Source organism: Nematocida major (assembly GCF_021653875.1).
Source record: "Nematocida major strain JUm2507 chromosome Unknown 2427, whole genome shotgun sequence".
NCBI classification, from domain to species: domain Eukaryota; kingdom Fungi; phylum Microsporidia; genus Nematocida; species Nematocida major.
This window is the reverse complement of record NW_025952954.1, coordinates 21,179-48,522: the sequence shown is the minus strand read 5'-3', so window position 1 is coordinate 48,522 and position 27,344 is coordinate 21,179. Positions and strand designations below refer to the sequence as shown.

Here is a 27,344-nt window from a genome sequence, read left to right as displayed (position 1 = left end):
TTAAAAAATATTGTTTGTAAAACAATTTATAAAATGAGAGCCAACGACTTGCTTGAAATGAGGGAAAGGATTAAAGGCCGCCTGTGTGAAGAAGAAAAAAGACGAGGCGAAAATTTAGACCTACTTAAGAAGATAGAAGAAAGCCTTCAGCAGAGAACAGAGTTGTGTCAAAGACTCCAGGAGGAAGCCACAGCCAGAGCAGATAGAGTAAATATGAAGCAAGAGGCGCTTGCCAGAGCCAAGGAAATTGTTGCTGAAAAAGAAAACAGCGACATGCAAAATAGAAGGAGAGAGCTTGCTGAGGAGTTCGAGGGCTCGCTAAACCGCGTGAACAAGGTGGAGCTGGTGCTTTCCAAAGAGATGACAAGCACGGTTGAGCGAATACTTGCAATGGGGGAGAGCGCCAAAAAGTCTGGGTTTATGAGCCTGTTTAGGGCAGTTCACCTGCACCTTATGAACGAGATGAAGGAGTTTATCCGGGAGCTGAAAAATCTCTCCGGGACCATACGAGTGGATATGCTGGTGGGCCTGGCAAAGGCGCTGAACCGCTCTATCATTATGGCAGACCGCGCATATCTGGATATTGAGGCGCGAAGAAGGCTCTATGTTGATGTGTTGTTTGCAGAGATAGAGGAGAGCTTTTCCCATCATTTCTTCGGGGGATTTGAAACAAACCGGCTCGACAAGCCAGAGTGGTACATGGATTATCTTTTGTCCGCGCTCTCTGAGCACGACAAGATATTTTCTGTGCTTTCGCACGTGGACGAGCTGGCCGCAGAGATAGAGTGCGACGAGTTTGAGCGCGAGAACAAGAAGAAGTACTTTTCCGAGCTTATTGGCAAAATCTACGCGCAAATTGTGTTTAGAAAGTTAAACGAGTGCGTGTACAGTGACTCTCGGCAGAAAAAGGAGCTGATCATGCACCACGTGCACGAGCTGAAGGGCTTCCAGAGAAAGCTCCAGGAGGCCTACGGGTGCGGGAAAGTGCCTTCTATACCAGAGAAAGATAGCGCGGAAATACAGAGAGTATTTATTGAGTCCACGAAGAACGACCTTATGCGGATTCTGGGAATGTGCTACAGCGAGTGGAGCGAGCATTTTCTGGAGCTCCTGAAAAAGGCGTTCAAGCAGTCCGCGTCTATACACCTGATCATACCAAACGCGCACGCACTTCTGCTGGAGGAAGCAACAAGCAAGTACTTGGAGTGTCTTTCGGCCTTTCTGAACTCTTTTTTGTACCAGAAGGACGAAGAGCAGAAAATACTTGTCCACTTTATAGAGGAGGCCGTGCACCTGGAAGAGGAGCTTCTGAACATAGAGACAGAGTTTGGAACTGCCGTTGGGGAAATAACTATTTTGGAGGTTCCGTATCTGGAGAAATTCAAAGGGGAGATACTGAGCATTCTGGAGAGGGTTGTAGAAGAGAAAATAGAGAGCGCGCTCAAGCCGCTGGTAAGCTACCGGTTCATGGAGAGTGCAGAGCACGCAGACGCAATGTCATGCTTGGCTGACACGGTCCAGCACGAGCTGTCGCTTTCTGAGATGCCAGAAGTTACAAAGTGGATGCACAGCACAATCGGCAAATCGGTCGACGAATATCTTTCTAGAGAGGTGCTGTCTTCAGACATCGACAATGTTTCAGATGTAGATATAATTAGAAGTACGCTGGACACTGTATCTGAAATATTTAAAGAGTACAAAGTAGAGTATGCTCTTTCCAAGTCTAAAAAAAGACACTGTGAGCTACTAAAGAGTTTTCAGTGATGAGCACACGATAATAATAAAGAATCTTTAGTATAAAAAAGCGCAGGTGCTCGGGCCAGCTCCACAGCAGAGCACATATCCTGGGCCTGTGCTGTTTTTAAAGTCTCAGAGCGAGCCATCATCCCACGCATTCTACTGCCAATATAGCGTGAGCTTTGCCATCAGATCCGCGGGTTTTCAATATTCATAGTAAATCAAAAATTAAAAGCGAATTTTGAGCATATACGAAAATTAGATGGGGTTTGGACCCTGCATGGATGCAGAAGACATACGAAAAACTCTGTGCAATGTTTTAACAGTGGCCTCTAAGATATACAAAAAAAGCACGCTGCACACATACTATAACATAAAAAGGTGCTTGGCCACAGCTAAGCAAACATACGAGGCGTGCTTTCACGAGGTCTCTCTGCTCCTATACTTCGAAAAGGATCTGGAGAGAGGTGATGAAAAAAGCTTTGGCAGGCATATAAAGAGGGACACCGAGGAAGTACTGGCGGGCATAGATGCTCCTTACAAACTGCTGAAAATCGCTACAAGCATGCTGGAAGCCTGCAAGAGAGACCTGGCGGATAGCGCCAACTTCTATGAAACACAGAGTATGCTTATCCTGGCGGAGTTTAACATTAGGACGATGAAGCACGGCAGCTGCTTTCCATACGCAGACCTGTTTGAGCAGGCGTACAGCGAAATTGAAAACAAGCGCAGACAGACTATACATATGGAAACGCTGTGCAAACAGCTTGAGTCCCTGTGCAAGGACATCTTTATGCAGATCAGCACGCGCTTACAGAGATACAACAGCAGCATAAGATGCGAAGCAACCAAAAAGAATCCCCTAGGGGAATATTTATACGCGGATGAGGAAAACGACCACCTGGTGAATTTGGAGACAGAGTCAGAGCCCGAGCTTATGTGAGCAGGCTCAAAGCATGCGAATAAATAAAGTTTTGCGCTATACAGAAAGTGCACTCCAGAGGTTCGGCGCTATTTTGAAGCTGGCATGCACAAATAGACATCCAGGCTTGCACAAACATGTGCAGCACCCACGGGACCGAGTAATAACCTGAATCTCGGGCACGGACTTACTTGCACCTTTTAATGTGAAAATTCTTGAGTCTGCATGCTAAGATGCAAACAAAACCATACAACATATTGTCTTGGGGTTGCAAAAACATGCCTTGGCCTTGGCTATTCTCTTAAATTTAGCACGGCCTCTCAGAATCAGCTCCGCATTACATTGCTCTTTTCTATAAGCCTATGCGCGCTTTCGGCCTGTTTTCTCCTAGCCTAGCACTGCAGGAGCACACAAATGCGCATGTCCTTTTCTAGAAGTGGGCGCTGGCAGTGAAAGTTCACACTTTGAAATGAAGGGGCTCTTCTTGCCACAGAGTGCCCGGATGAAAAAGTGCTTGCTCTAGAGCTCTCCAGCCAATTGAATAGTTCGACCAAGCTTAAATGTGTGTAGTCGGAATTTGGTTTTAATTTTCTGCCAAATGCAAGTGCAGGAGGCTTACGCCTGCATGCAGGATGACAGTGCCCCAGCAGGCTAAAAAGGCTGCATGCCTTGGACTTTCTGCCAATGTAGTATTAATGTGCACATTGTGACATTTTGAAAAGAAGTGTGTATTTATGCTCCGCAAATACTTCAAAAATGGGTGATATCATTTATGTTGATATTTAATAGAAAAGCCATAAGCAAAGAAATGAAAAAATATATATACAGAATAGGAGTTTGTGCGGTTGGAATATCCCTAGCCATGTGCAGTGCTTTAATAGAGCCTGCACTGTGGAACCATTTGATAAGAACAATCGGCGTAATCGAAGAAACGTACACAGAGTGTATGCATGGAGCCAACAGCATAAGAAGCATGGAAAAAAACAAAGAGTCCGCGGATGTTATGACGGATATTATGAAGGATCTGCACCACATATACATGGCCAATCAGAATGTGAACTATCTGGCATACTTGCTAGAAAACAACATTCTATCCTATAAAAACGTAAGAAAAACATGCAAAAAAATAAGAAGCCATATCCAAAGTCTGCACATATGCCAGAGAACCGATCTATATAAGGACATGCACATTTGCATTAAAAAGTACAACAGAAGCAAAATGCCACGGGAAAACATTGTGTTTCTCCTAGAGCACTGCATGTTCATAGAGTTTGCTGTTAAAAGGCTGTTGAGCAAAGAACAGGAATTCTTTCTTGAAAACCCCTGGCAGCGTAGAAAAAAGTATGCTGTTACGCAGAAGCTGGTAAACATATGCCAAAAAGCCAAACAAAAAACCCTACAGTGTGCGTGCAGCTAGCTTTGCGTGCCAAGAATAAGCATGCATAATTGGGCCTTTTCAGCAGAGTTTGCTGAGACTATAAGAGCTGCGAAGCACTAGTCTTTGCTACCAGATGCTCTTGGGGTGCTGAAATAAATAGACCTGTCATAAATTCGGGGTAGATTCGAGGCTGTGTCTAGCGCTAGTTCCAGTAAAGATTTGTTAACCTTTGGAGAGCCCCGGCTGTCGACTATCGATTGACTTAATGCTATGCTCTTTTTGTTTTTGTGCATCTGAAATTAAACTTGCTCGCGTATTTATGCTTTTCGCAATTACTATTTCTCAATTTCCTCGCACCCATACCATAAAAGCCTATCGTGTTCTTGGCCGTCTCCGATCGCGTGTGAATTCTTGGAATTCACCGCAAAAACAAAATGGCATGCCTAAATGCCTTTGATGCTTTTCCGCTGTGCAGGGTGCTATAATGTGCAGGCGCAATCTGCAAGTAGAAAGCGCAATGCACGAGAAATGCCGAATGGTATTTGCAGGATGTATTTTGCCTATGAGAAAAAAATAAAGAATACTTCTTGAGTATATTTATATGCATTTATTTATTTTAGCTCGAGTATACTCTACGCTCTATGCACAGGGTATAAGAGCCTGCATAATAAAAAAATGGATTCCAAGATACTCGGAGGCTGCTGGCCGGTCGTTCTGGATTTTTTTCATCCAACAACCCAGGCTATACCTGCGCCCGTACATGTATATGTAAATCGCAGACTTTTCCATGCTCCACTCCAACAATCTGTTGGAGTTTTCAAGCAGGGCTGCGTTCTTACGGACAAGCGTGTATACCCTTTTAGGCCTATGCCCTGCACGAACAAAAACACCCGTAGAGCCTTCTCTTCTTTTGGCGCCCTCTGCCCAGTTGTTGTTTTCTTCCAGCGCTTCTGCAGAGTCGGGTGGGCCTTTATGCAGGTAGTATGCATGGTCACGCGTGTTCTTCGAGGCGCGCTCTCTCCATGAAATGCCGAATATCTCTCCATTTTCATAGTACAAGTACTTTATGTCTGTAACAAAGCACTCCACGCCCACGGAAATGTCTTCGTTCAAGGACATAATAAAGTCTGCGTACATGTGCAGCTCTATGCTTCTGTTACACTTGGATAGGAAGTCTTGTATTAAGTAGCATGTGGGGACCCTTTCTGTGAAATCCAGCTTATAAATAGGACAGTACTCGATACCGCCGAATGACCTGCACAGTGCTAGGCTTTCCCACATTAGGGCGTCGATAAATATCGGAATGCGAACCGCCTCGGTTATATCGATCATTCCAGACCCGGCGTGCATGATATTTATAAAGTACATCCGCTGGCTTTCGACCATGGCGTTTTCTATGTAGTAAAATACGTATAGAAAGGGACAGAATGGATTTTTTACCAAACACTGGCTTTTGTCTAAAGGCACAAACGACCAAGTTCTTCCACTGTTCTGCGTGTAATACGGGTATATTCCACCGACCTTTGGGTTTATGCCGAACTTTTGTGCTAGATGCTCCACTGTATCCTGCACAGTGTGGATGCCTTGCTGCACGCCTTTGTGGGTGTAGTACGGCATGCACACGCGGTGGCAGGCGTGGGTGGCGGTGTCGACGTAGTACACATGGTAGTGCGGCACACACGTAAGCTCCAGATAGAAGTCGTTGTTGGTGGTTGTGTAGCAACTCTGGCTTTTTATTTCCAGGGCGTTTTCCTTGCTCGGGTCCGTGCTCTGTTTCAGCGTTACAGAATAGTTATTGTACACCCTTCTGCTCAGTATGTCCTTCTCAAGCAGCATGTAAAGTGAGGTGCCGGTTCTGTAGAAATGCGGCGCGTGCGTATAGAATGTGGCCAGGATGTTGCACAGGTAGGAGTACACTGAGGTCACAGAGTCTGAGTCTACGACTTTTTTTGGGTAGAGGCCGAAAATATGTCCTATTTTTTTGTAGCACTCCATAACTCGATCTGCATAGGCAGCATAAAACCGGCTGCTTGCGCACGCACTGCGAATTCTTTTGATGTATTTAATGTACCTCTCGCCCCTGTTAGCGCTCTTTTTAAAAGACAGAATGTCTATTTGCAGGGCGATCTCCTGGATATACAAAAGAATTCGTACGTTGTCCTGGGTTGGCATTGCATTTTTAAAATCTGCGTCTTTAACTGCATTCAGCAGAAATTCCATGCTAATTTTGCAAAAGTCTATAAGAATGCCCGACTGGTCCAGAATCAAAAAAAGCGCTTGCTCTATGCTTTCGTACATAGAAAGGCTGGGGCCTGTGCCAATTTTACAGTAGGGCTTTATGTATGCCCAAGCCTTTTCCATATTCATGCATGCCTCGTACCGGTCCCCAAGTGTTTCCGTGCTCATCTGTTCTTTGGTCAGCGTGTATCCCCTCTGCGCAAGGGCCTTGCACTTTTTGAGCGGCCTGTGTCTGGACACGTACAAAAACATAGCATTCGTCAGCACCTGCAGGTAGTTGGGATTGTTCTTCGTTGTTTCCAATGCTCCTCTTCTAAGATACCTGTTTATCTTCTGCTTAATTATTGGGCGAAGAATCTCCATGTTCTCCGGCACTGGGATTTTCAAATCTGCAAGAAAGAACCACACAGAAGGCTCTGTTTTTTTGTTGCTTTCGCCAGAGTTATAAGAGGCCGCGCCCTTGCCTCCCATCATTTCGGAGTATGTTCTAATGGAAAGGCCCTCCATCTGCTCCTCCGAGCTTTTATTGGCGGATGGCGCGTGCAGCGCCTCTTGCTTGCCCAGTTGGGGGTTCCATGGCTGCGTCTCTTCTATACCGTAATTCGTGGGGTGTGGAGGAATTTCACTCTCGAAAGTTCTGTCTGCATTCGGGCATGTGCCTTGAGAAGTGTGAGAATCCGCGTTCGTGCATGCAAAGTACTCTATATGCATAGAAACAGCGCACACAATTTCCAGCGCCATGCACAAAATATTTTTTATGCCTTTTTGCATGGGCGAGCGATGGCTTTTCTTATTATAGCAGAAAACAATGCATCACATCACATGATATTTGAAAAAACATTCAGAATTTCGGAAACTTCTGGGTGGGCGGATGCACTCAGCTGTCGCCGCTGCGCCCTGGCACGACAGAGTGTGCTGCATATGCGCGCTCTGAGCTGGCCCGGGCAAAAGTGTGCAAGTAGTCAGTAGAAGCTGCATTTTAACCAAGCGGACAAAGTTACCCAAGAAGTATATCCTGTTTTTTATATATTGCAATGCACAGGGCAAAAGAATACATGGGCGGCTGCTTACTTTTCCATTCTACAGATCCGCCTGCACGCTTCCTTTCTTGTCCTTGAGCAGGCCTGTAAACAGAAACTGCGCCCTTTTCTGCAGGTCGTGCGGCGTGCGCACTTTCAGATAGTAGTCAAACGCAAACTCTTCTGTCTCGCGTATCCTATGCCATAGGTCGTCATAGCATCCGGGCGTTCCCATTTTCTTGTTGAGCATAAGCAGGATGAACCTGTCCGCTTCTTCTGTAAAGCCTATGGACTTGTTGTTTCCTGGGTATGGAACTCTGAAGTTTTCGCCTTCCTTCGTGATTTTTTCGTTTAGATAATCCTTTATCCTCTGGGTTCTTACAATCCTGCTCTCCCCCCGTTGGATCTGTGTTTGTATCTTTTCTGCGTCCGGGAGCTCTTTAATTCTCGCCCAGAACACTTCTCCGTACTTCGCAACCTCCTCCCGCGTCTTGTCTGAGAGGTCGTTTGAGATTTTCTCCAAGTCGTCTCTCCCGTACCTCTCGCACGCTTTTATGTACGCCCAGAAGTCTCTCTTTGTCCAGTTGTTGAAGCCTTGCTCGAAAAGCGCCTTCTTTTCTTCCTGCTCCTCTGCGGTCAGCAGACTTTCTGTGCTGCCGTTCGCCTGGAACTCCTCCATTTCCTTCTTCTGCAGCAGATGCAGCCTCTGCGGGTGGAACTGGTGCTCGGGAAGGTTGTACTGCCGAATTCCAATAGCCTTCCTCTTTGCAAGTATTCCCTGCGCAATTCCTCTGGTCCTCCCGCCTTCTGGGACGACTATGTACTTTGCAAGCTTCATCTTCGCATTCTTTGCGCTGTAGTCCTCGCCCTCCCACTCGTATGCCTTTATTTCGTTGTTTGTCAGGTCCTTCAGAACGTCCTGCTCGCCCACCCGCGTGTTCATTTGGTCAGTTTTCTCCATTCCTATCCGAATGGTCTCCTCAATTGTCCTGTCTATCTTGTTGTCGGAGTCGAACACGTTGTCGACCCCGCTTGCAAGTATTCCCAGCAGCTCGTTCTGAGAAATTGCATTGTTTTTCTTTTTTCCATTTTGGACAATTATTTCGTCGAGCTTCAGCTTTTTCAGCGCCCTCTCCAGTATTTTTTCTTCAATTGTGTTTTCTGTTAGAAAGTTAAAGACAAAAACCTGTTTCTTCTGGCCTATTCGGTGGGCTCTGTCCTGGGCCTGCAAGTCCATCTGCGGGTTCCAGTCGTTGTCGTAGACTATCACCACGTCTGCTGTTGCCAGGTTTATACCAAGTCCCCCTGCGCGCGTGCTCAGAAGGAATATAAACGCCTCGCTGTTGGGCTTGTTGAACTCTTCAATGGCCTGGCACCTGTCTTCTGTTGCCGTGCTGCCGTCTATCCTGCAGTACGCGTACTGCCTGAAGCCGCAGTAGTCCTCAAGTATGTCTAGCATGCGCGTCATCTGGCTGAATATCAGGACTCGGCTGCCCTTCTGCTTTAAGTTTACCAGCAGCTTGTCCAGCATCACCATTTTTCCGCTGTTTTCTATCATGTGCTCTCCCGTGGTGTATGGAGGGCCGGGCTCTGCCCCGTCAAACAGGTACGGATGGTTGCAGCACTTCCTGAGCTGGCACACAATGTTCATCAGCTGCATCTTCGAGCCTTCGTTTACAACATTTTCGGCGTCTTTCTCCAAAATCATTTTGTACCACTTTCTCTGCATCTCCGTGAGCGGAGAGTATAGGTTTATGATTTTCTTTGGAAGGAGGGACTTCTCCACGTCCGCCTTTTCTCTCCTAAGAATGAACAGACTCAGCAAGTTTCGGAGCTTGTCAACTGTTTCATTTTCCGAGTCGCTGGACGCCGACTCCACCCACGCATCAAAGCCCTCCCCGTCTGAGAAGACCTCCGGGGCCAGAAAGTTCAGCAAAGCCCACAGCTCGTGTATGTTGTTCTGCAGGGGCGTTCCCGTAAGAAGAAGCCTGTGCGAGCAAGGAATAACCCGGACCACTTTGCTAAGAACCGTCTGCTCGTTTTTAATTCTGTGCGCCTCGTCTATGACAATGTACTGCCACTCGACAGTTTGCAGCTGCGACTTCCCCGACAGACACATTTCGTATGTTGTTATGCATGCAATGTAGTCGAGCTCCTGAAGCTCTTTGGCCTTTGTGCGGATGTCTTTCTTGCTGCAGTGGAATATGATGGTTTTGACATTTGGCATAAACTTCTTAAACTCGTTTTTCCAGTTCTGCAGCGTGGACTTTGGAACTATAAGCAGATTCGGGAGCTTGTTCTTCTTTGAGGAGTACAGATAGCCCAGCAAAGAAATTGTCTGCAGAGTCTTCCCCAGCCCCATTTCGTCTGCCAGAATGCAATTGATCTTTTTCTCGTACATGTTTATAAGCCAGTTCAGCCCCTCTATTTGGTAGTTTCTGAGCGTTCCTGTTATATACGGGGGCGACTGCGTATACATAAATGCCTCCGAGTCGTCCATGTCAAAGCCGTCGTCTTCTTTCAGGATGCGAGACTGGCTTTTGTCTGTCTTCAGCTTCTTGACCGTTCTTCGGGTGGACTTTTTGTTTCCCAAAAGTATTTGAAACAGCACATTGTCGCCTATAAATTCTTTATACCTTTCAATTACCCCTTCTTTCATCTCTTGCAAATTTTTAGAACAAATAAACTATCTAAATGTGTTGATTAAGAGGTAATATGCACCGCAAGCACGCATCGTTTTGGCGAAATGGCAAATTCACACACGGGGCCAAAGCAGCGCCAATTAGGAGCAGGCGCGGCACAGAAAGGCCAATTCCTTGGGAAAGAAGGGTGCGAGGGCGTGGCCGATCCGAACACGCTTCGCAGCTGGAGATATACAAGACCCATTGAATATCCGTCCGCACAGCGGCGCATTAATGCGGTGCATGCGGGCTGCAGCATGCATCTGTTTTGTTCATTTCCAGAGAAGTTAGCAACTTGCATAGTTTTCGTCTGCACACAGGCATGCTTTTACGCGCATGCAACAACTGGGAAATAAATTTGTAGATGTCCTTTGAAATTGGCAAATGCTGAATTTTAATACAAAAACTCCTTTCGAGCGCCGGGAGGATATTCATTGGATCAGAGCAAGTGGCGTGCTTGTGGCTTTTATTCGGAATGTTTGAGTGGCCTGCTTTCGGGGCCACTCATTGTGGGGGCTTGTGCTTGAAAGCTAATCATTTACAAAGCAAGGAGATCAGCGCGTCCCGTGGCAGCTGGGAGAAAGAACCCTTGGCACGCAGCCAGCGCCTCTGCTATTTGGGAGTGGCTACGCATGTGTTCAGACCCCAGAGAACGGCATCAAATCGAGCAGGCTCTAGCAATTTTTAGCATAAAAAAGGCACGAAGGGCGTATAGAGGCTGGGAAACATCTAGAGCTTTTGGCATGCTCATGCGCTGTGGACAGAAGCTGCCAAAAACCTGCAGACTGTGCATAAAAATTTGAAAATGAAAAATTAAACACCATTATGCAGTGAAAGAATTGATCATCATGTTGAGCTTGCGTGCATGACCTCAGATATGATATCAGCGCACAGAGGCTCTCTATTTAAACAAATGGCCCGAAAAAAACATGAAAATATTGAGAATATTTGCACTGGCAATTTTCCTGGCGTGCACTGTTGCTTTTTATTTATTTCGCCTGGGTGTTTCTGAGAGCTTTTGCAGCACATTTGCTTCTAGTGTGACACGAGTCGACAACCCAGATGCATGGAGCAAACGGACTCTGTGCATTGTGGAAAACCTCAATTCGGAGCCTTATGTGGTGGGTGCCAAAGTGCACAGCAAAATTCGGTACGTTCCCGAAGAAGACCTACTGAAGGCAGAACTAGGATACTCGGTTAAAGACGGAAAAGCAATTCGGCGATTAGTGAACTCCGACGAATCTACCAAGAAAGGGCGCTGCTTGCACGACAGCAACACAATAGAGCCTGGAACCGACAGGGAAATGTCCAAATTGATGTGCAGCGTGTCTGAGCAGGTATACGAAAACCCACTTACAACGGTTGTTTCCGAGTTCATTCACTCCAAGCCCTTGATGTATAGCAAAATATTGGCTACTCCCAAAAGATACCTTTACGACGTGCTCAAAGCATCAAGCAATGCGTGCTATGAGGCCAGAGACCAGATCCGAGTGATGGAAGACATTTTATTTCTGATGTGCAGGTGGCATTTCCTGGAAATTACATCAATTGACGACAAAATGCAATGCATCACCTCGGCGCTGTTTTTGTACGACATGGTCAGAGAAAATATGTTCAACCGAATCAACAGCGCCATTTACAAGTACAGAGACCTGCTGGAAAACCAAAAGGACGACTTTTCTAAGGATTTGTTTGTCATGGTGGCAAAAAACGCCAAACTAGAGACGTTCTCTGCAATTTACCACATTAATTTTTTCGCCGAATTGGAAGAGACCTTAAAAAATATGTTTGCCCGCATAGATGAGGGTATTGCACCGTCCAAACTGACGATTATATCGAGCAACGTTCGCAAAGAGTTCAACTTTTCCAATAATAGCAACATCGAAGGGTGCCTGTTTTTCAACAAGTGCATATATCCACATACAAGATATCTGCAGGCGTACAACGCATCTTTTGACGATGTCTACATGAGAAAGATCTTGGATGATGTTGAAGCATCGCCGGCGAAAAGCATGGAGGAAGACATACACATGCTGGCTGACTTGCTAAAAAATCTGAAGGAGTCTCTGGGAACAGACCGGTTTGTCGCTGAAGTAAACGAGAACGACTTGGAAAAGCTGGACCCGCACCTTATTTTTTTAGAAATGGAACGTTTGTTTGCTGTGATGTATAAGATTATGGATGAGAATAGAAACTGCGGGTTAAAATATAGCAGAAAGGCAGAAGAATTGTGCAGTGTCTCAGGCATATGCTCGATTGAAAATGAACTGCATGCAGAATAACTTAAGCATGCAGCATGTTTGGTAAGTATGCACAGTGCACCGGCTTGTTTTTAGTCAATTCGCACATGGAGCAGTTTCTGGCCCGCCAAAAACAATAAATTCAGCACTTCCAAGCAATCCTCTTGCACGCTCAGAGATTCAGCGCAGGCATATAGAAGCTATCTTGCATTTTGCATAAAATGTGCTCACATAGCTGCAAGTCAGCATTATTACAGCCCCTTCAATCCAGACAATGTGAAGAATGCCAGCATAATAGGCTTTGATTTGATGCATATACCGCAGGAGTATATTTATAGCTCTCTGAAGGGCGCAGCCCAGTCGTGGCTCTGCAACAGCATGTACTGCAGAAACTTAATCCGTATAATAGGCAGGCTTTGCCTGGACATTTTCAACCAGCTTGATGTGGACTCCCAAAGCCATACAGGTCCTTTGCCACAGCTGCACTAATATACGGCCTGGTTAGAGAGAACGTATTTGGCCGAATGAAGACTTTTGCAAAAAAGTATACATACATACTGAGTATTGCAAAGCAGCAGCAAAAAAATATGATACTTTCCACCAAGCGGTTGCAGTCCAGATTAAAGCGGAGGCTATGCCATGCAGAACATGTTCTTGCCGTTTGACAGGATCAACTGCCTCTTCAAGAAAGCCTCCAAGACCACTATGGAGCACCAAAGCCTCTCGATGCTTCGCGTTGACCAGATAAATGTTGCATGCAAGGAGCTTGACACTGTTCATGATGCTCTGCGCGTATGCTTTGCCAAACCGCCATGCATATACAAGCATATGGGCACTGGCGTGGAGTTCTTCAAAGGCAGCATAGTCGACTCCAGGCATGCAGCGAATGTAAGCATGGCGATAGCAAAGACCAGCTCCATTGAAACCCTAGAGAAAGCCTTCAAGGGCGTGTGGAATGCTTTGGAGACACTGAAAAGAATTTTGTGCCGCTTTCCGTCTAAAATTGTAATAACAAGAAAGAGCTTGACAGAGCTCCAGCCATAGAGTGCATTATACAGATGAGAAAGGCTTTGGCGAAAGAGCGCCGCGACAGCACCGAATACCAAGGCAATTATATGGAGCTAGCAAACAGCCTGTGCTAAACGAAAGACGTATGCAAAAATAGAAACAGAAATGCCATAAAGCCCTTGCTAGAAAAGCACATGCTTGCACACAAAGAAAATCCCCCTATAAAGCCCAAGGAGTCGGCGCCTTTTCTGAGATTATGTCCCCCATGCGAGGGGCAACGACCGGGTAGGAGCCTGCTTTGCAGTGTTTTTATTCCAACTTTCCGGCTTTCAGCGCAGTTTATAGCATATGCAAATAAGTAGGCAAAGAGCGCAGAGACAACTAACATTTTGTAGCGAGGTTTAATAAATATGTTTTGTTTGAGTTTGCTCGTTGTGGCTTTTGGCAGCGAAAACAGCCAATACGCACACGAACTCAGGGCCTGAGCCTGCAGAAGCCTTCCACAGGAAACAAGAAAGCACATCGCAAAAGCGCACAGTACAGGCCTAAATTGCAAAGGCCAAATACTGGATGGTCTTGCATGGAATGGCGTGTAGTGGTTCTGGCATGTCTATTTTTTAACTATTTGAATTTATTGATTATATCTTCCCTGTCTGGTTCTATGCCTTTTCTAGATCCATTCTCCGCAATTATCTCACTTCAGGCTTACATGGTCTCGAAAACCAAACAGCCTTTTCTCCATCCGACCTATGCCTCCTTATCCCATGGGCTGCGAATCGTGACTACACAATGGGTAATTTGTGTATCATAGTAGGCTCTATGTATGTCCCCCTCTGTTTGGGCTGATGGTCAGAAGCTTACCGCTCATGCTTCTGCTATTCATAGTCCTTTTATGACTATACAGAGTAGGATTAATCCCATTTTTGTTTTAGGGGCCTTGGCGGGACTCCCTCCTGTATGCCCGAAGAACTCAGGCATCGGTGATTCTTCCTAATTTTCTTTTACATAGCTTCGACACGTTTTGGCTGAAAAACCCTCTTTTCTTTGCTAGGTTACTGTGTTCCCTAGCAATCCCTTCAGGTTGCGCGAAACCAGGGAAAACAGCCAATCCGCTTTTGTCAGCCGAAGGTGTAAATCGTTTTCTTTGTTCTTCACAGCCGCCCCTTTTATTTCACCTTCTCCCCATGAGCTGTGTGGGGTTCTTCGGACCCTATAGTTTGCTGTAGGGTTTGGCTGGGTTTGGTCGTGTAACGTCCCAAACTGTTTTAGGGGACTTTGGGCGTGAAGGTTTTAGTTCCACGCCAGTATTTTTTTATTGGTACCACAGCGGGTCCCTTTTCTGGATTTCGCTGTGCTTTTCAGATTCGAACTCGGGGGCTTTCCGGGTTAAATCTTCCAAGCATACAGCTGGTCCATGGGGGGACCCTGGCATGTCTATTCGGGTTGCTTTTTTTAAATTCTGAAAAGCAAAGTGTGCCGTGCTCGGCCGTTTTTTGATGATCATTTTGATCCTTATTTTTGCCTATTAATATACGCTTCAAAAAGAAAAAAACATGGGATTATTTACAGTTATTGCAGCTTTGTTTTTTTTCATATCAGCATATATGCTTAACATGGGATACCTCAATATAGAAAAAAATACACGCTACGCAGATACAAGCAATGAACTCAATGGGGCTATCAACAATGCGTTCGAGCTTCCTACACTTTTCATGACAGATGGCAACCCGAAAAACGACGACAACCCAATACTTGTATCGCATGTTAATGACTCAGAAATAATATACAAATTGAGAGACGGGGCGAGGCTGAGGAATCTTATTATGGAAGAGGCGAATTGTGAACAAACCCCGTGCCTATACGACAGTCCAAACTTTATTCCTGCTACAGACAAAGAACTGACTGCAGCAATATGCAGTGTGCCCCAAGAAGCATACGAAAACCCTCTGAAAAGCATTTCCTCAGGTTTTTTTGTTTTCATCAAGTCAAATGCTGCGAAAGAACTTTCGAATATTCCTGCTCATCTTCTGTACGAGTTTCTTGAAAACATACAGGATTCATGCATAGAAAATGGAAGAGTTCATTTACTAGCTGACTGGCTTTTAGGGAAGATATGCAAGTACAAGCAAGATGGCATCGTTCTGTCCCCAACAGAAATGGCGCATTGCATTTCTTCTGCTGCGCTGGCATGTGAAATAATTCGGGAGAGCACATTAAACAAAATGTCCGCAACGATTTTAAAGTACAAACGACAGCTGCGTAAGCTAGGCGGTGACAATTGCAGTGGGGAATACTATGCACTAATCTTAAAACGGGCCAATACAGAATTAGAAGGATTAGAAAACCAACATCTAGAGTTTTCTGGCGTATACAATATTTTAAGGAAAATGGCCACTACGCTGTCTGCCGAAATATCTCCTGCCAAAATTTCAATTTATACAGGCAACCCCATAGAAGACCTCACACCCTCCATTGAAGAGAAAGCCAAGAAGTGCAAGTCTGATCAGGCATGCTTAGACGAATTGAAAGAGCTTGAGTTAGATGAACAGTTTTATCTGAAAATACGCGATAATGTAGACAGAAAAGACCCACTAGGTGATATAGCAGCTGTTATAAAAGATATGGAAGGCATGGTGAAAGAGTTAAAAGGTGCAGCCGGAACAACAGAATACCGCATAGAAGTAAAGAAGAAAGACCTACTACGCTTTGACCCAATGATTGTTAAGCAAACCATAAGTGAAATTTCAAACACTCTAAAGGGTTTCGCCATTAAGGAAAAGAGATTCGAAATACTATGCACTAAAGTACTAGAAGCTTTAAGCTCAGAAACAAAAGACCCCATCCTTATGGAGCCAACAACAAATTATACTCTTCCGCTCCGGGCGTGATAGTTTCATGGCGTGGTACACTATGTCATGCGTGGATCTGTACAAAGAAATCTGTGCAGGTTTTATGCAAGTGGCTCAGTCTGTTTTCAATATGCTTGCAATTGCACATGCGCATGCAACTTCAAACAAAAAAGAAAAAGCAAAAACAGTCCAGACAGCTTAATAAACATATACTTTATCATTTCTTCCGCAAAAAAAAAACACAGCGCAAAAATGCTTGGCACATGCCAAATATTGCCCGGTGCGGCCTAACTAGTTAGATTTATTGAATAATTTCCTGCGCACACAGTTGTTTCCAGCACCCGGCACGGCTTGTGGTGACTCTAGCGTTTTAATAAGTCATTTTTTATTTAATTTTGAAAAACGGGGTGCATCGTGCTCGGCCGTGCTTCTACAAGCAGCTTTTTCATTTTGCAAACTCGAGATGTTTTCTCGAAAAGGCGCCTGCAGACCATACAGAAACGGAAATCAACAAAAAATGCTGATTGATTTGATTCAAAATGTTGTTTATATAATTTGTGCTTCAAAAAGAAAAAACATGAGAGTAGTTGTGGGCATTGTGGCGTTGCTTTTTTTAATATCAATGTATATGTATATGCCTGTCTTGAGGGCAGAGTTCGGGATGCGGACAAGAAAGGCGGACAAGACACATAAAAGCAGAACAGCGGAGAAAGCCGCCAAACAAAATCCTAAAACTAGCGCGATGCTCTTGTTTAACAAATTCGAAGCAAATTATCGTTCTCCAATGGCCGTATCACGCATAGAAAATTCAAGAGTAGTATACAAAATGGTGGATGGGCTGAAGCTTCGAAAATACGCAATACATGGCCAGGAAGAAAATCCGTGTTTATACGACAGCCCAAGTTTTACTCCTTCTACAAGCAAAGAACTGACTGCAGCAGTATGCGGCGTGTCTCAAGATGCATACTATAATCCGTTGAGAAGCATTTTCACAGAGTCTCGGCAATACCGCGAAATACTTTTAGACGAAATGTCGAGTATCTCGCCTAGTAAAAAACACGCGTTTATTAAGGGCGTGCAAGATACATGCATGGAAAATGGAAGAAGCTATGCAATTATTTACTGGGTTATCAGCCAATTCTGCCAATTCTGGCATGCAGGTGGTATGGTCAGTTCAACTGGTATAGGCCACTGCATCTCGTCTGCGGTGCTGGCATGCGAACTGGCTCGAGAAGACATGTACAACAAAATGTCCGCAACTTCTTTAAAGTACAAACGGCTTCTGCGCAACCTGTACGAGAAATACGATGAGAAAGACCATGCGCTGTTTTCATTCAGGCTTGTTTCAGAACTAGACGGAATGTCAGCCCATCAGACAGGGGTTTCCGAGCTATTCAATGCTTTAAAACGAATGATCGCTTCATTATCCGCCGAGATATCCCCTAACGGCATTTCAGTTAATATGGATTGCCCTGTGGAAGACATCTCCTCTTCTACTAAAAAGGAAGCCAAGAACTGCGAATCTGATCAGGCGTGCTCAAAGGAATTTGAGTTGGACGAGCAGGTCTATCTGCAAACACGCAATAATATAGAAAGTCCCTTGTATGATATAGCAGATAAAATATCAAAGATTGACATAATGCTAACCACTTTAAAAATTTCCTTAGGTACAAAAAGCTACTGTGTACATGTAAATGATTCTGACATAGAATTCTTTAACGCAAAGACCGTTAAAAAGGGCATGATTGTGTTTTCAGACCTTTTGGAAAAATATGCAATTAAAGCAGCAGAATGTGAAAAAGCAATGGAATATTTAAACCCAGAAACAGATGATTACCCTCAGGAGCAGACAGCAGATTAGATTTTTCCGCCCACGCTGTGATAGTTGACATGGGGCGATGCCCTATGCCATGCATGGCTCTGCATAAAGAAATCTGTGCAGATTTTATGCAAGTGGTTCTGTCTGTTTTCAGCGCGCCTGCAAGTGCAGAAATACGAGTGAGCCTCCCTTTTTGCAGAGAAAGTTCGCAGACACATGCGCATGCAACTTCAGCTTTAGGAAAAAGCGGCCAGAATAGAGTCTAGCGGCTTTTTGCACTAAAGCTATAGAGCTTGCAGGCTTTGTTTCCGCGTTGCAGCGGAGTCCCACTGGCGCCGCTTTATTTTGCATGCCTTCTAAAGTGTGTGGGCTTTCTGCAGTTTGTACTGAGCTGCGCTCAAAAATAAAAATGCATCGTGCATTCAAGCCTCAAATTCGTAATTTTCAAAGCTTAAAATTCGAGAGCTGCCTTTTGTCGCTGCAAGCTTACTCAGGCAAAGACGCAGCAGCCCCAGCTTCTGCCCAAAAATGGCTGCCACCGGCCAGGCTGCATGCACACGCACAAAGCAGTGAGAAAATAGAATATGCTCTGATGATGCTGATTTGGGCTATGCTTAAATCAAGAGAGTCAGCGCGACCGTGTTTTATTCGTCTTTAAATTGCCATTGAGGCCTGAAAGCCGGCATAAGCTAGACTATCATCTCGCCAAAGCCTTATTTCTGGAGCCCAGCTGATAAGCCATATGCTGCAGGCGCAAAGAGCACAGTCTGGCCATGCAACAGATCTAGAGAAAGCCCCCAGGCTTCTGCACCCCGCATGCAAGCTGCAAGAAAAGGGAAAAAATATACACTATGAAATTCCATTCACACATTTTTCTAGGACTCTATTATTTGCAGATGCCACTGTCTGCATCCATTATATGCGGGCGTTTTTAGCGATCCACGGAATGCTGCGTGCCACCTGCTTAATCTCTTTGTGGGCTGTTGCGTCGTCGCTGTGTATCACTATGTATCCGTTTTTGCCCACTACCGTGCACACTGTTTTCCCATTCACGACCTCCTGCTGGCTCTGCTGAATGCCCTCCATCTGGTGCTGGTCCGCCTTTAGAAGGACTCCAAACGATATCTTTCTGTACTTTGGGCTTCTGGTGTGCAGCTGCACTTTGTTTCCTACTGTCTGGACCTCAGCTATGACTATGTCCCCCACCCCGTAGTATTCGCTCATTTTTATTTCGTCCAGCTCTCCTTTCCTGCGCTGCACGCTGTCCGCCAGATTGATTGCACTCAGCATGAGAATACACTCTTGTCTGGTGTTTACGTCTATGTACCATCTCTTGTTCGAGATCTCCAGCACCTTCCCTACAACCACATCGCCCACGCACGGAGTGTACCAGTATGCTTCCGCCTCAACGGTTATGAGCCTATCCACCTGTTTTACCTGCCCGTGCACACTTGCCACGAATATTTCGCCGTCCTCTGTTTTCTTCTTGTATATGCCGTGCCCTTCTAAGCACTCGTCTGTGTACTCAAGTTTCTGGCCAGGCCACACTTTCAGCATACGCAGCCAAATATTTTCACATAAATATTAAAGTGGGCACAGCATAGCCCCGCACAGAAAATGCGGCTTGCAGAAATCGAGGCAGGCCCTTCTAAAGCCTTCTATTTTTCGAGTGCTTTTCATGTGCATGCCTGTTTCTCTAGAAAGGCGCAAAGCTAGGAATCTGGGCAGATGCCTCCTGCAAACTCCCAGAACCCAGCATGCAGGCGAGGTGTCTCTGCCGTTGAGAGTGCAGTGCTTCCTTGCCCAGATAGCCCGTCTGCGAAATATGCGGTTGCTCTCAAAAATGTTGGGCATGCATGTCCAACCTATTTGTCGCTTTTGGGCGAATTAATTCTGCCAGAAATTATAAATCACATTTTGTTTTGTAAATTTATATGGAGCTGGACTGGAAGAGAATATGCTTCAGGAGCCGGAAAGAGGCTGTTGAAGGCACGGTTGGAGAAGTCGTTATTTTTAGCAGCACGTCCGATATGCCATCTGGCCTGCAAGATATTGGCGCATCCTTGCCCCACAACAAGAGCAACACCTGGACTATTTACAAGGAGAGGACGTACGTCTTCTGCAAGATAGACGAAGGCAAGATAAAGAGCCCAGTGCAGGTAAGAAGCGCAGCTGCCAAGGCAACAAACATCTTGATCAAGGAGGGTGTTTCCAACATAGTTCTGGAGGGCGAGAGCGAAATGACCCCTTGGATTGCAGAGGGCATTATGGTGGCCTCGTACAAGTACGACATTTTCCACAGTGAAAAGAAGACGCAGGTGGCGCTGGTGTATGCAGGGCAGAGCCAGGAGGTCATAAGCGCCATTGAAATTGCACAGGCCCAAAACTTTGCCAGGTTCTTAGTTGACACGCCCGCAAACAAAATGACGCCAACTCTTTTTGTCGGGTATGCCAAGGAGTACTTGCCTGAGGGCGTGCAGGTGAAGGTATACGACAGAAAGGAGCTGCAGTCTATGAACATGAACCTGCTCCTGGGCGTATCTAATGGGTCTGCCGAGGAGCCTAAACTCCTGGAAATATCCTACAACCTTGGGAGCGAGTGCATTGCCTTGGTTGGAAAGGGAGTAACCTTTGACTCTGGCGGCATCAGCTTGAAGCCTTCTGCTAAGATGGCAGCTATGAAGGGAGACATGGGAGGAGGGGCTTCCGTTGTCAGCACAATTGGCGCACTTGCCCGGCTGAACGCCAAGGTAAGCGTGGTTGGAATCGTTCCCTTGACGGAAAACCTGCCGTCGGGAACAGCCACAAAGCCTGGGGACGTGCACGTGGGCAGCGCTGGAAAAAGTGTGGAGGTTGACAACACGGACGCGGAGGGCAGGCTTATTCTTGCAGATGCCCTGGACCATGCGCTGAAGTTCAACCCTACAAAGATAGTGGATATTGCCACGCTCACAGGAGCTATTACAGTTTCCTTGGGTCCTGTCATGGCAGGAGTGTTCAGTAACTGCGACGAGCTGGCAGAAGAACTTGTAAAGAAGTCCAACGAAGTGGAAGACAAAGTGTGGAGGCTGCCGGTGACAGATGAGTACAAGTCTCTGATTTCTTCGGAAGTTGCCGACCTGAAGAACGTGGGCGGCCCTGCAGGCGGGTCTATCACTGCAGCTCTTTTCCTTCGAGAGTTTGTGCAGAACAAGCCGTGGGCGCACTTGGACATTGCAGGCGTGGCTTTTAACACGCTGACGCCCGAGCTCCACGGAAAGGGCGCAACCGGCCGGCCTGTGAAGCTGCTTACAAAGTGGCTACTGGAAAAACAGTAATAAAACAGTTTGTTTATTCTTTGTGGTCTTTGCGCAATTAATCCTGCATCTCCGTTACATTTTTCTGTTGGCATGGATTTTCTCGTGCTGCAGAAGATTGTCTGAGCGGGAAAAGCTTTTGTTGCACTCTGGAAGCGAGCATTTATACGGCTTTTCTCCCGTATGTATTCTGTAGTGTCTTTTTAAGTGCTCAAAACGCTTGAACGCCTTGAAGCAATTCGTGTGCGTGCACAAAAACGGCCTGTTTTCGTCGTCGTCCTTTCTCTTCACAGCCTTTTGCCGATACAGCTTCTGAGAAAGCGCGCCCTCTTCGCGCCTTGGCATAGACATAGAAAATGGCTGGGTCGAGAAGTTGTCTACATCTATGCTGGACAGCGTATAGGACAGATCGTCTATGTTGTAAGATGCACACATGTCTATTATCTCATTGGCATACACCTCATTGTACTCGTGCTTAGGAGCCTCCGAAAAAAGAGGCTGACTGAAAAGACTGTCTTGATCATTTATGCTTTTCAAAATAATCTCTTCAAGCTGAACGTGTTGTCTATTATCTGAAACGCTTTGTTTTGAGTTCGTTTTGTCCGAGAACGCATGGCTGTCTAATGGAGGCATGGCTTGTCTTCGATTCTGCATAAAGGAGCATTTTATTGTTGTACTGTCCAATAGATCCGCGCTCTCACTGACAAATAGTCCTGGGCATTTCCACCAATAAAGCGCTTCTATATACCAAAACACTTATTTGCTTATTAATGCACGGTCAGTCTGCGCATTTAGATCTTTCTGCCTATCACTTTGCAAGCACTGCCCTTTTCATTTCTGCTTGCTCAGATCGCAAAGCCTGCTGCTGATCCATAGTTTGTATGGTGGACTTAGACTGAATCGCGTGTGCGGGTTGGCCGGAGGGAGAGAGAAAACCACCCGGACTTGCGCTTTCTGGAGCCACCAAACCGGCCTATTGACCGAAAGCATGCACGCACAGCCCGAAGTAGGCAGCCTCGCAAAAACCCATCCAGCAATAGGCACTCCAAGCATTACAAAGCCCCAGCAAACAGCGTCTTCATTTCCTTCTTAAGACACCGGCAGATAGCATTGTCCTCTTCACAAGGTTCTGCAGGATCGTATGTGCGATTGCACCCATTCTAGCCTTGCGATGTTTTAAGATCCTGCGAACTGCCCGACGCCTGCCTGCCCACGGGCATTTGCCTCTCTTCAGCGGTATATATTCTTCTAAATATTTTTCTATATGAATACATATTTGCACTCGCTTGTGCTGAATAACTTTCAGAAATATGCGAACAGCACGTTCATATTCTCGCCGCATGGGAATTTGATAGCTGGCTTGAACGGGTCGGGAAAAAGCACAGTCGCTGCTGCCATTGCGCTCACGCTAGGAGGGACCAGCAAGACCGTGGGGAAGCCTCTGGCCACGCACGAGCTCATAAAGTTTGGGGAGACGAAGGCGGTTTCTGAGCTTGTGATAAAAACCACCCGGCGAGAGGAAATTTCCAAGATAGTGAAGATACATGGGCGCAGCAAGGTCATTGATGTGTCCATAGCACGCACGATCACAGCGGTCGGATCATCGTACAAGATAAACGGAATGCCTGCCTCCCTGAGCCAGGTGAAAGAAGTGGCTTCGGCGCTAGACATACAAATAAACAACTTAGGGCAGTTTCTGCCGCAGGACAAAGTGACCGAGTTCTCCTCGCTAGCTGAAGAAGAGCAGCTGGAGACCACGCTCAAAACATGCAATCCAGAGCTTCTGCAGAAGAAGAAAGACCTGGAGGAGGTCAGCGACAATCTGGCCGAGTGCAAGAAAAAGCTGCAAACAGAAAAAGAGCAGCAAACCAAGCTAAAGGCCAAAATGGAAGTGCTGGAGGAGGAAAGCAAAAAACTGAAAGAGTTTTTGGACCGGAAAGAGCAGATAAGTCTGCTCCAGTGCAAGATCAAGTGGGTGGAGTACCAAATTCTGAAGGACAAGCGAGACCTTGTAGTGGAGAAGCTCAGAAAGCACAAGGAAGAGTATATGGAAAAGCAGCAAAAAATAAGCGCGCTGGAAAGCGAGTACTTGCAAGAGATGGACATTCTGCAGAAGGAAAAAACAGACATCATAAAGGGAATGGAGGTAGAAGAGTTCAACCTTCAGGTGCGCGAGATAGAGAAGATCCAAAGGCACGAAAAGATAGCTTCAGAGAAAATTTCCGTTATCCAAGGGAAGATTGCAAGACTTAACCAGGAGAAAACAGAAATTGCGCAGTGGAAAGTTGTGAAGGAGACGGAAAAGCCGGCTCCAAAAATGACTGCCCACCTGCAGCAGGAGTATGCAGCCTTGGAGGGCGAGTACAGGGAAAACAAGATGGAAGACAGCTCTTGGCAGGTCGAGTCTGCTCTAAAGGCCATGGAAATACAGAAGCTTGAAGTGTCCCTCAAGAAAGAGGAGGAGGGCGAAAACAGGCTGCTGGAGGAGCTCAAAAACCTGCACAAGGACACGTACACGGCCATAAACATAATGAAGCAGAGCGAGAAAAAGTGGGCAGTTGACTTCCCCGCCATCCTAACCATGAAGGTCATCCGGGAGGAGTACAAGGAAGAGCTGAGCAGTCAGCTGAACCTGCACGCGCTTACCTCCTTCGTGTGCCATAGCAGAGAGTCTTTTTTGGAGTTTATCCGCGAGTTTAAGGAGGAGCGAGGCCTGGCTATAAACATTGTCGAGAAGCAAAAACACACAGCCGAAGTGGCACCTGATGCTTTGGCGCCCGCCTCCACGGAAATAGACAGCAAGTATAAGATGGTATATCTGTCTGAGTGCATTGAGGCCCCCCCGGCGGTCAAAGAGTTTTTGAACATTTTTTCAAAGCTGTCTCTCATCCCCGTGACAAAGGCCGCACTTTCGAACGAGCGAGAGTTTTTCAATGCGCACAGGAAGATCACGCGAATTATTTCAAACCGGAAAGTCATTGAGATAAAACGGTCGCCGTACACAAAGGACGAGACTCTTGTGATATACCCGATCGCAAAGGGCGTGGGAATTCTAATGAAGCCAAAGGGCCTAGGAACCCTCGAGGCGCTGGAGGCCTTAAAGCAGGAGCGCGAAAAAAGGGCTGCACACCGGCAGGGCGTTCTAAGAAAGCGGGAGCAGCTGGAAAAAAGGCTTAGAGAGCTGAAGGGCTTAAGAGAGTCTGACGCTGTGGAAAGCGAGAAGCACGAGCGGCTGCAAAGGGCCATGCAGGCATACAAAGAAAGAGCGGAGGAAATTTCAGTGGAAAGCAAGCAGCTAACTGCACAAAAGGAAGAGCTCCAGCAAGAGGTGAAAAGGCTGCAGAAAGAGCGCGCCCTCCCCTGGAAAAAGCTGCCCATTGCGGCCATGCTGAAAGAGCTGGAAAGCATATCCAAGCGATCAAAGGAGCTGAAGGCGCTGCACGAAGAGCTGCAGGGCAAGCAGTGCCTGCTGGACTCTGAGAAGCATCTGCTCAAGACCATGCACGGCTCCATACTGCAGTGCTCCAGCGAGGCAGACAACCTGAAGCACCAGGCTGTCCAGAAGCTGGCGGAGGCAGAAGCAACGTACAGCTTGAAGACAGAGTCCGAAGAAAAAAAAGCAAAGCTCAAGGAAATGCCCTCCTGCGTGCAGACGCTTACCTTCTTGCTCGAGCAGGAAAAGGCAAAGGCTGAGCTGTCAATTGTAGACTATTCTGCGATAGAGGAGTACGAGAAGTGCAAGGCCGAGATGCAGCAGCGAGCCAAGCTCCTAAGAAAAGATGAAAAAGAAGCAGGCACGGCCGAGGCCATAAAAAAACAGAAAGAGGCCGACCTGGTTTTGGAAATAGACGCACTAGTGCAGCAGATAAACGGCCACGCACACTCCCTGTTTTCCAGCGCAGGGATTGGCGCAGACGTTCACGTGCACTATACAGAGTCTCCCCGCATGTGGAAGCTGGTTCTAAAGGTGCAGTTTAGGTCTGAGGGGAGCCTGGAAGTTTTATCTGCTGGAAGACACAGCGGAGGAGAAAAGGCTGTGTCTATTATTTTGTACCTGCTCTCCATGCAAAAGCTCTCAAACTCTCCGTTTTTACTGGTCGACGAAATAAACCAAGGAATGGACGCGGCGCACGAGAGGACTATACACAGCATGCTCGTGGGAAGCAAGGCGGCCAGCACAAAGCAAACCATTGTAATTACACCCAAGCTGATTTCAGGCCTGGACTACTCGGAGAGCACAAAAGTGCATCTGATTATTGAAACTGCTTGAGCACACTTGTATGCACTCCGGCTCTGGGCGAGCTTTTGCGCTGTCTGAGGGAGTTTGGCTTTGGGAGGGCCGGCACAGGCTTTCTAAAATAAAGTGCAGGCGCATGCTCTGAGGATATTAAGGATAAAGGGTTTCCCCTGTACTTCTCAAGACAAAATGCCGTCCTTGCGCAGGGGCATGCTGATCATCTCAGTTATGTCTTGAAGTGTGGGCTGCGCCGAGGAATAAAAAATAAAATGAATAAATGCGCATTTCAGGCCGTGGCTGGCATAAAAGAAAAGTGTTTGGCGCCTGCTTTAGGCCGGAATTTGCGCGTTTCAAGGCTGTGCGCGGGCACATGAGGATTTACGCAGGAAAGATCTAAATGTGCATCTGAGGAAGTGCTGGGGCTGGAGGGGCGTTTCAAAGACAACTGTCAAACCCGGCGATTCCAAAGCGTGTCTAGGCGTCTGTGCACAAAATTCAGCAAATGCACACGCAGCGCAAGTGCCCAATTGGAGTGCACTTTCTTTGCGGGCGTATCCGCAATATATAGGGAGAAGTGCGCACTGCAGCATGCACGGAAATATAGAGGCTGCTCTGAAAAGGTGCGACTTGAAGGAAAGACTTAACGAAATATACGCGCAGGAGAGGCGCAGCAAGCCCACGCGGATAGTGCTGGGAAATACTTCGTGCGACCAGGACTCGTTTCTGGGGGCGCATGTCCTGGGGGTGGTTGAGGGCCGGATTCCTGTTGTGAATATGCCCAGAGAAGTGTTCTCGCATAAGCTGGACTTGTGTTTTATGGTTTCCCTCATGGGGCTGGAGCTGGACGACCTGGTTTTTCTGGAGGAGTCAGAGGACGGCCCTGTGCTTGTTCGGGGGCGGCAGAGCATTTCTATTCGAGAGTCTCCTGTTAGCGCGTTTTTGGTAGACTTTAGCAACCCCGAAAAAGAGCTGCTGGCGTGCAGTGCTTTTTCTGTCGAGCGAATAATTGACCATAGGCAGGTCTTGGAGGGGAGCAGGGTTATTTTGCATGTGCAGGAGATGTGGATAGACTTGCATGCTGGGTCTTGCTGCAGCCTGATATTTCATTACATACAGACCTACTACAGGGACGAGCTGAAGCTGAACCCAGGGCACTTTAAGTTTCTGTTTCTGCTGAGCATGGCTATTCTCACAGACACGTCATTCCTTACAGAGCGCATACACAAACTGGATGTTTTGGCGCTGGACCGAATTCTTGCATTTACGGGCATTTCCATAGAGGAGACTAAGCTGGTTCATGCCGTGGTTTCCCAAAAGCAGCACTGCGAAAGAGCTGCAAGCACCGACATAATTCTCCAAATGTGCCACAAGCGGCACGAGTATCCAGACGGCTCCGGGCGGCTCTTTGGCGTCAGCCTGGTGAAGTACGGGTATGACGAGTGGGTGGCCAGAGACACGCCCAAAGAGTTTCTGAAAAAGATGCAAGAGTTTACCTGCAGAAAGGGCTATGAGTTTCTTATCGTCAACTCCATAGAAAACGAAGTCCGCGAGTTTTTTGTTTTCTCGCCTCCTGCTAAAGACTTTGCCCAGAAGGTCCTGTACGGAGACTCTGAAGAGCGCAAGCGAGAGGTGGGCGGCCATCCAGAGCTGCCTGTGTACAGGACAAGCACGTTCTTTGTCGGGAAAATGGTTATTCCAAAGATTTTGCGGTATTTAAAGAACATGCCCGGGTAGGCCTTCTATGCGAGAAAGCTGGCTTGCAGTTTTTCTTTTCTAGTGGACGCAGAAACACAAATAAAATCGTGTAAATTGCCAAAAATGAGTATACTTTATATTTTTATGTGCGGCTCCAAGAGCCCTCCAAGGACTCTCCAAGGAGCTGCCTCTGCAGGCATGCACTGCTTTGAAGGTGCTGGGCCG

General features: G+C 46.7%; 14 protein-coding genes across 14 annotated transcripts; 10 read left to right on the top strand and 4 right to left on the bottom strand.

Annotated features, from left to right (window-relative positions):
* Nucleotides 1–33: 33 nt before the first annotated feature.
* NEMAJ01_0539 (uncharacterized protein) lies at nucleotides 34–1,764 on the top strand (the record flags this gene model as incomplete). The annotated part of the gene is made up of 1 exon (XM_047914377.1): nucleotides 34–1,764. One exon carries the CDS (start codon nucleotides 34–36, stop codon nucleotides 1,762–1,764), a length of 1,731 nt encoding a protein of 576 aa, XP_047770334.1.
* Nucleotides 1,765–2,017: 253 nt separating this feature from the next.
* NEMAJ01_0538 (uncharacterized protein) lies at nucleotides 2,018–2,680 on the top strand (the record flags this gene model as incomplete). Its single annotated transcript, XM_047914376.1, has 1 exon — nucleotides 2,018–2,680. One exon carries the CDS (start codon nucleotides 2,018–2,020, stop codon nucleotides 2,678–2,680), a length of 663 nt encoding a protein of 220 aa, XP_047770333.1.
* A 787-nt stretch (nucleotides 2,681–3,467) lies between these two features.
* NEMAJ01_0537 (uncharacterized protein) lies at nucleotides 3,468–4,076 on the top strand (the record flags this gene model as incomplete). The annotated part of the gene is made up of 1 exon (XM_047914375.1): nucleotides 3,468–4,076. One exon carries the CDS (start codon nucleotides 3,468–3,470, stop codon nucleotides 4,074–4,076), a length of 609 nt encoding a protein of 202 aa, XP_047770332.1.
* A 600-nt stretch (nucleotides 4,077–4,676) lies between these two features.
* On the bottom strand, nucleotides 4,677–7,016 carry NEMAJ01_0536 (uncharacterized protein; the record flags this gene model as incomplete). The annotated part of the gene is made up of 1 exon (XM_047914374.1): nucleotides 4,677–7,016. The coding sequence occupies one exon, from the start codon at nucleotides 7,014–7,016 to the stop codon at nucleotides 4,677–4,679; it is 2,340 nt and encodes a 779-aa protein (XP_047770331.1).
* A 339-nt stretch (nucleotides 7,017–7,355) lies between these two features.
* On the bottom strand, nucleotides 7,356–9,953 carry NEMAJ01_0535 (uncharacterized protein; the record flags this gene model as incomplete). The annotated part of the gene is made up of 1 exon (XM_047914373.1): nucleotides 7,356–9,953. One exon carries the CDS (start codon nucleotides 9,951–9,953, stop codon nucleotides 7,356–7,358), a length of 2,598 nt encoding a protein of 865 aa, XP_047770330.1.
* A 951-nt stretch (nucleotides 9,954–10,904) lies between these two features.
* Nucleotides 10,905–12,257, top strand: NEMAJ01_0534 (uncharacterized protein; the record flags this gene model as incomplete). Its single annotated transcript, XM_047914372.1, has 1 exon — nucleotides 10,905–12,257. The coding sequence occupies one exon, from the start codon at nucleotides 10,905–10,907 to the stop codon at nucleotides 12,255–12,257; it is 1,353 nt and encodes a 450-aa protein (XP_047770329.1).
* A 597-nt stretch (nucleotides 12,258–12,854) lies between these two features.
* On the top strand, nucleotides 12,855–13,259 carry NEMAJ01_0533 (uncharacterized protein; the record flags this gene model as incomplete). The annotated part of the gene is made up of 1 exon (XM_047914371.1): nucleotides 12,855–13,259. One exon carries the CDS (start codon nucleotides 12,855–12,857, stop codon nucleotides 13,257–13,259), a length of 405 nt encoding a protein of 134 aa, XP_047770328.1.
* Nucleotides 13,260–14,827: 1,568 nt separating this feature from the next.
* NEMAJ01_0532 (uncharacterized protein) lies at nucleotides 14,828–16,111 on the top strand (the record flags this gene model as incomplete). Its single annotated transcript, XM_047914370.1, has 1 exon — nucleotides 14,828–16,111. One exon carries the CDS (start codon nucleotides 14,828–14,830, stop codon nucleotides 16,109–16,111), a length of 1,284 nt encoding a protein of 427 aa, XP_047770327.1.
* A 424-nt stretch (nucleotides 16,112–16,535) lies between these two features.
* On the top strand, nucleotides 16,536–17,933 carry NEMAJ01_0531 (uncharacterized protein; the record flags this gene model as incomplete). The annotated part of the gene is made up of 1 exon (XM_047914369.1): nucleotides 16,536–17,933. The coding sequence occupies one exon, from the start codon at nucleotides 16,536–16,538 to the stop codon at nucleotides 17,931–17,933; it is 1,398 nt and encodes a 465-aa protein (XP_047770326.1).
* An 873-nt stretch (nucleotides 17,934–18,806) lies between these two features.
* Nucleotides 18,807–19,448, bottom strand: NEMAJ01_0530 (exosome complex component RRP4; the record flags this gene model as incomplete). Its single annotated transcript, XM_047914368.1, has 1 exon — nucleotides 18,807–19,448. The coding sequence occupies one exon, from the start codon at nucleotides 19,446–19,448 to the stop codon at nucleotides 18,807–18,809; it is 642 nt and encodes a 213-aa protein (XP_047770325.1).
* Nucleotides 19,449–19,825: 377 nt separating this feature from the next.
* NEMAJ01_0529 (cytosol aminopeptidase) lies at nucleotides 19,826–21,208 on the top strand (the record flags this gene model as incomplete). Its single annotated transcript, XM_047914367.1, has 1 exon — nucleotides 19,826–21,208. One exon carries the CDS (start codon nucleotides 19,826–19,828, stop codon nucleotides 21,206–21,208), a length of 1,383 nt encoding a protein of 460 aa, XP_047770324.1.
* Nucleotides 21,209–21,262: 54 nt separating this feature from the next.
* Nucleotides 21,263–21,820, bottom strand: NEMAJ01_0528 (uncharacterized protein; the record flags this gene model as incomplete). Its single annotated transcript, XM_047914366.1, has 1 exon — nucleotides 21,263–21,820. The coding sequence occupies one exon, from the start codon at nucleotides 21,818–21,820 to the stop codon at nucleotides 21,263–21,265; it is 558 nt and encodes a 185-aa protein (XP_047770323.1).
* A 631-nt stretch (nucleotides 21,821–22,451) lies between these two features.
* Nucleotides 22,452–25,457, top strand: NEMAJ01_0527 (structural maintenance of chromosomes protein 5; the record flags this gene model as incomplete). Its single annotated transcript, XM_047914365.1, has 1 exon — nucleotides 22,452–25,457. The coding sequence occupies one exon, from the start codon at nucleotides 22,452–22,454 to the stop codon at nucleotides 25,455–25,457; it is 3,006 nt and encodes a 1,001-aa protein (XP_047770322.1).
* Nucleotides 25,458–26,012: 555 nt separating this feature from the next.
* NEMAJ01_0526 (uncharacterized protein) lies at nucleotides 26,013–27,158 on the top strand (the record flags this gene model as incomplete). Its single annotated transcript, XM_047914364.1, has 1 exon — nucleotides 26,013–27,158. One exon carries the CDS (start codon nucleotides 26,013–26,015, stop codon nucleotides 27,156–27,158), a length of 1,146 nt encoding a protein of 381 aa, XP_047770321.1.
* Nucleotides 27,159–27,344: the final 186 nt, after the last annotated feature.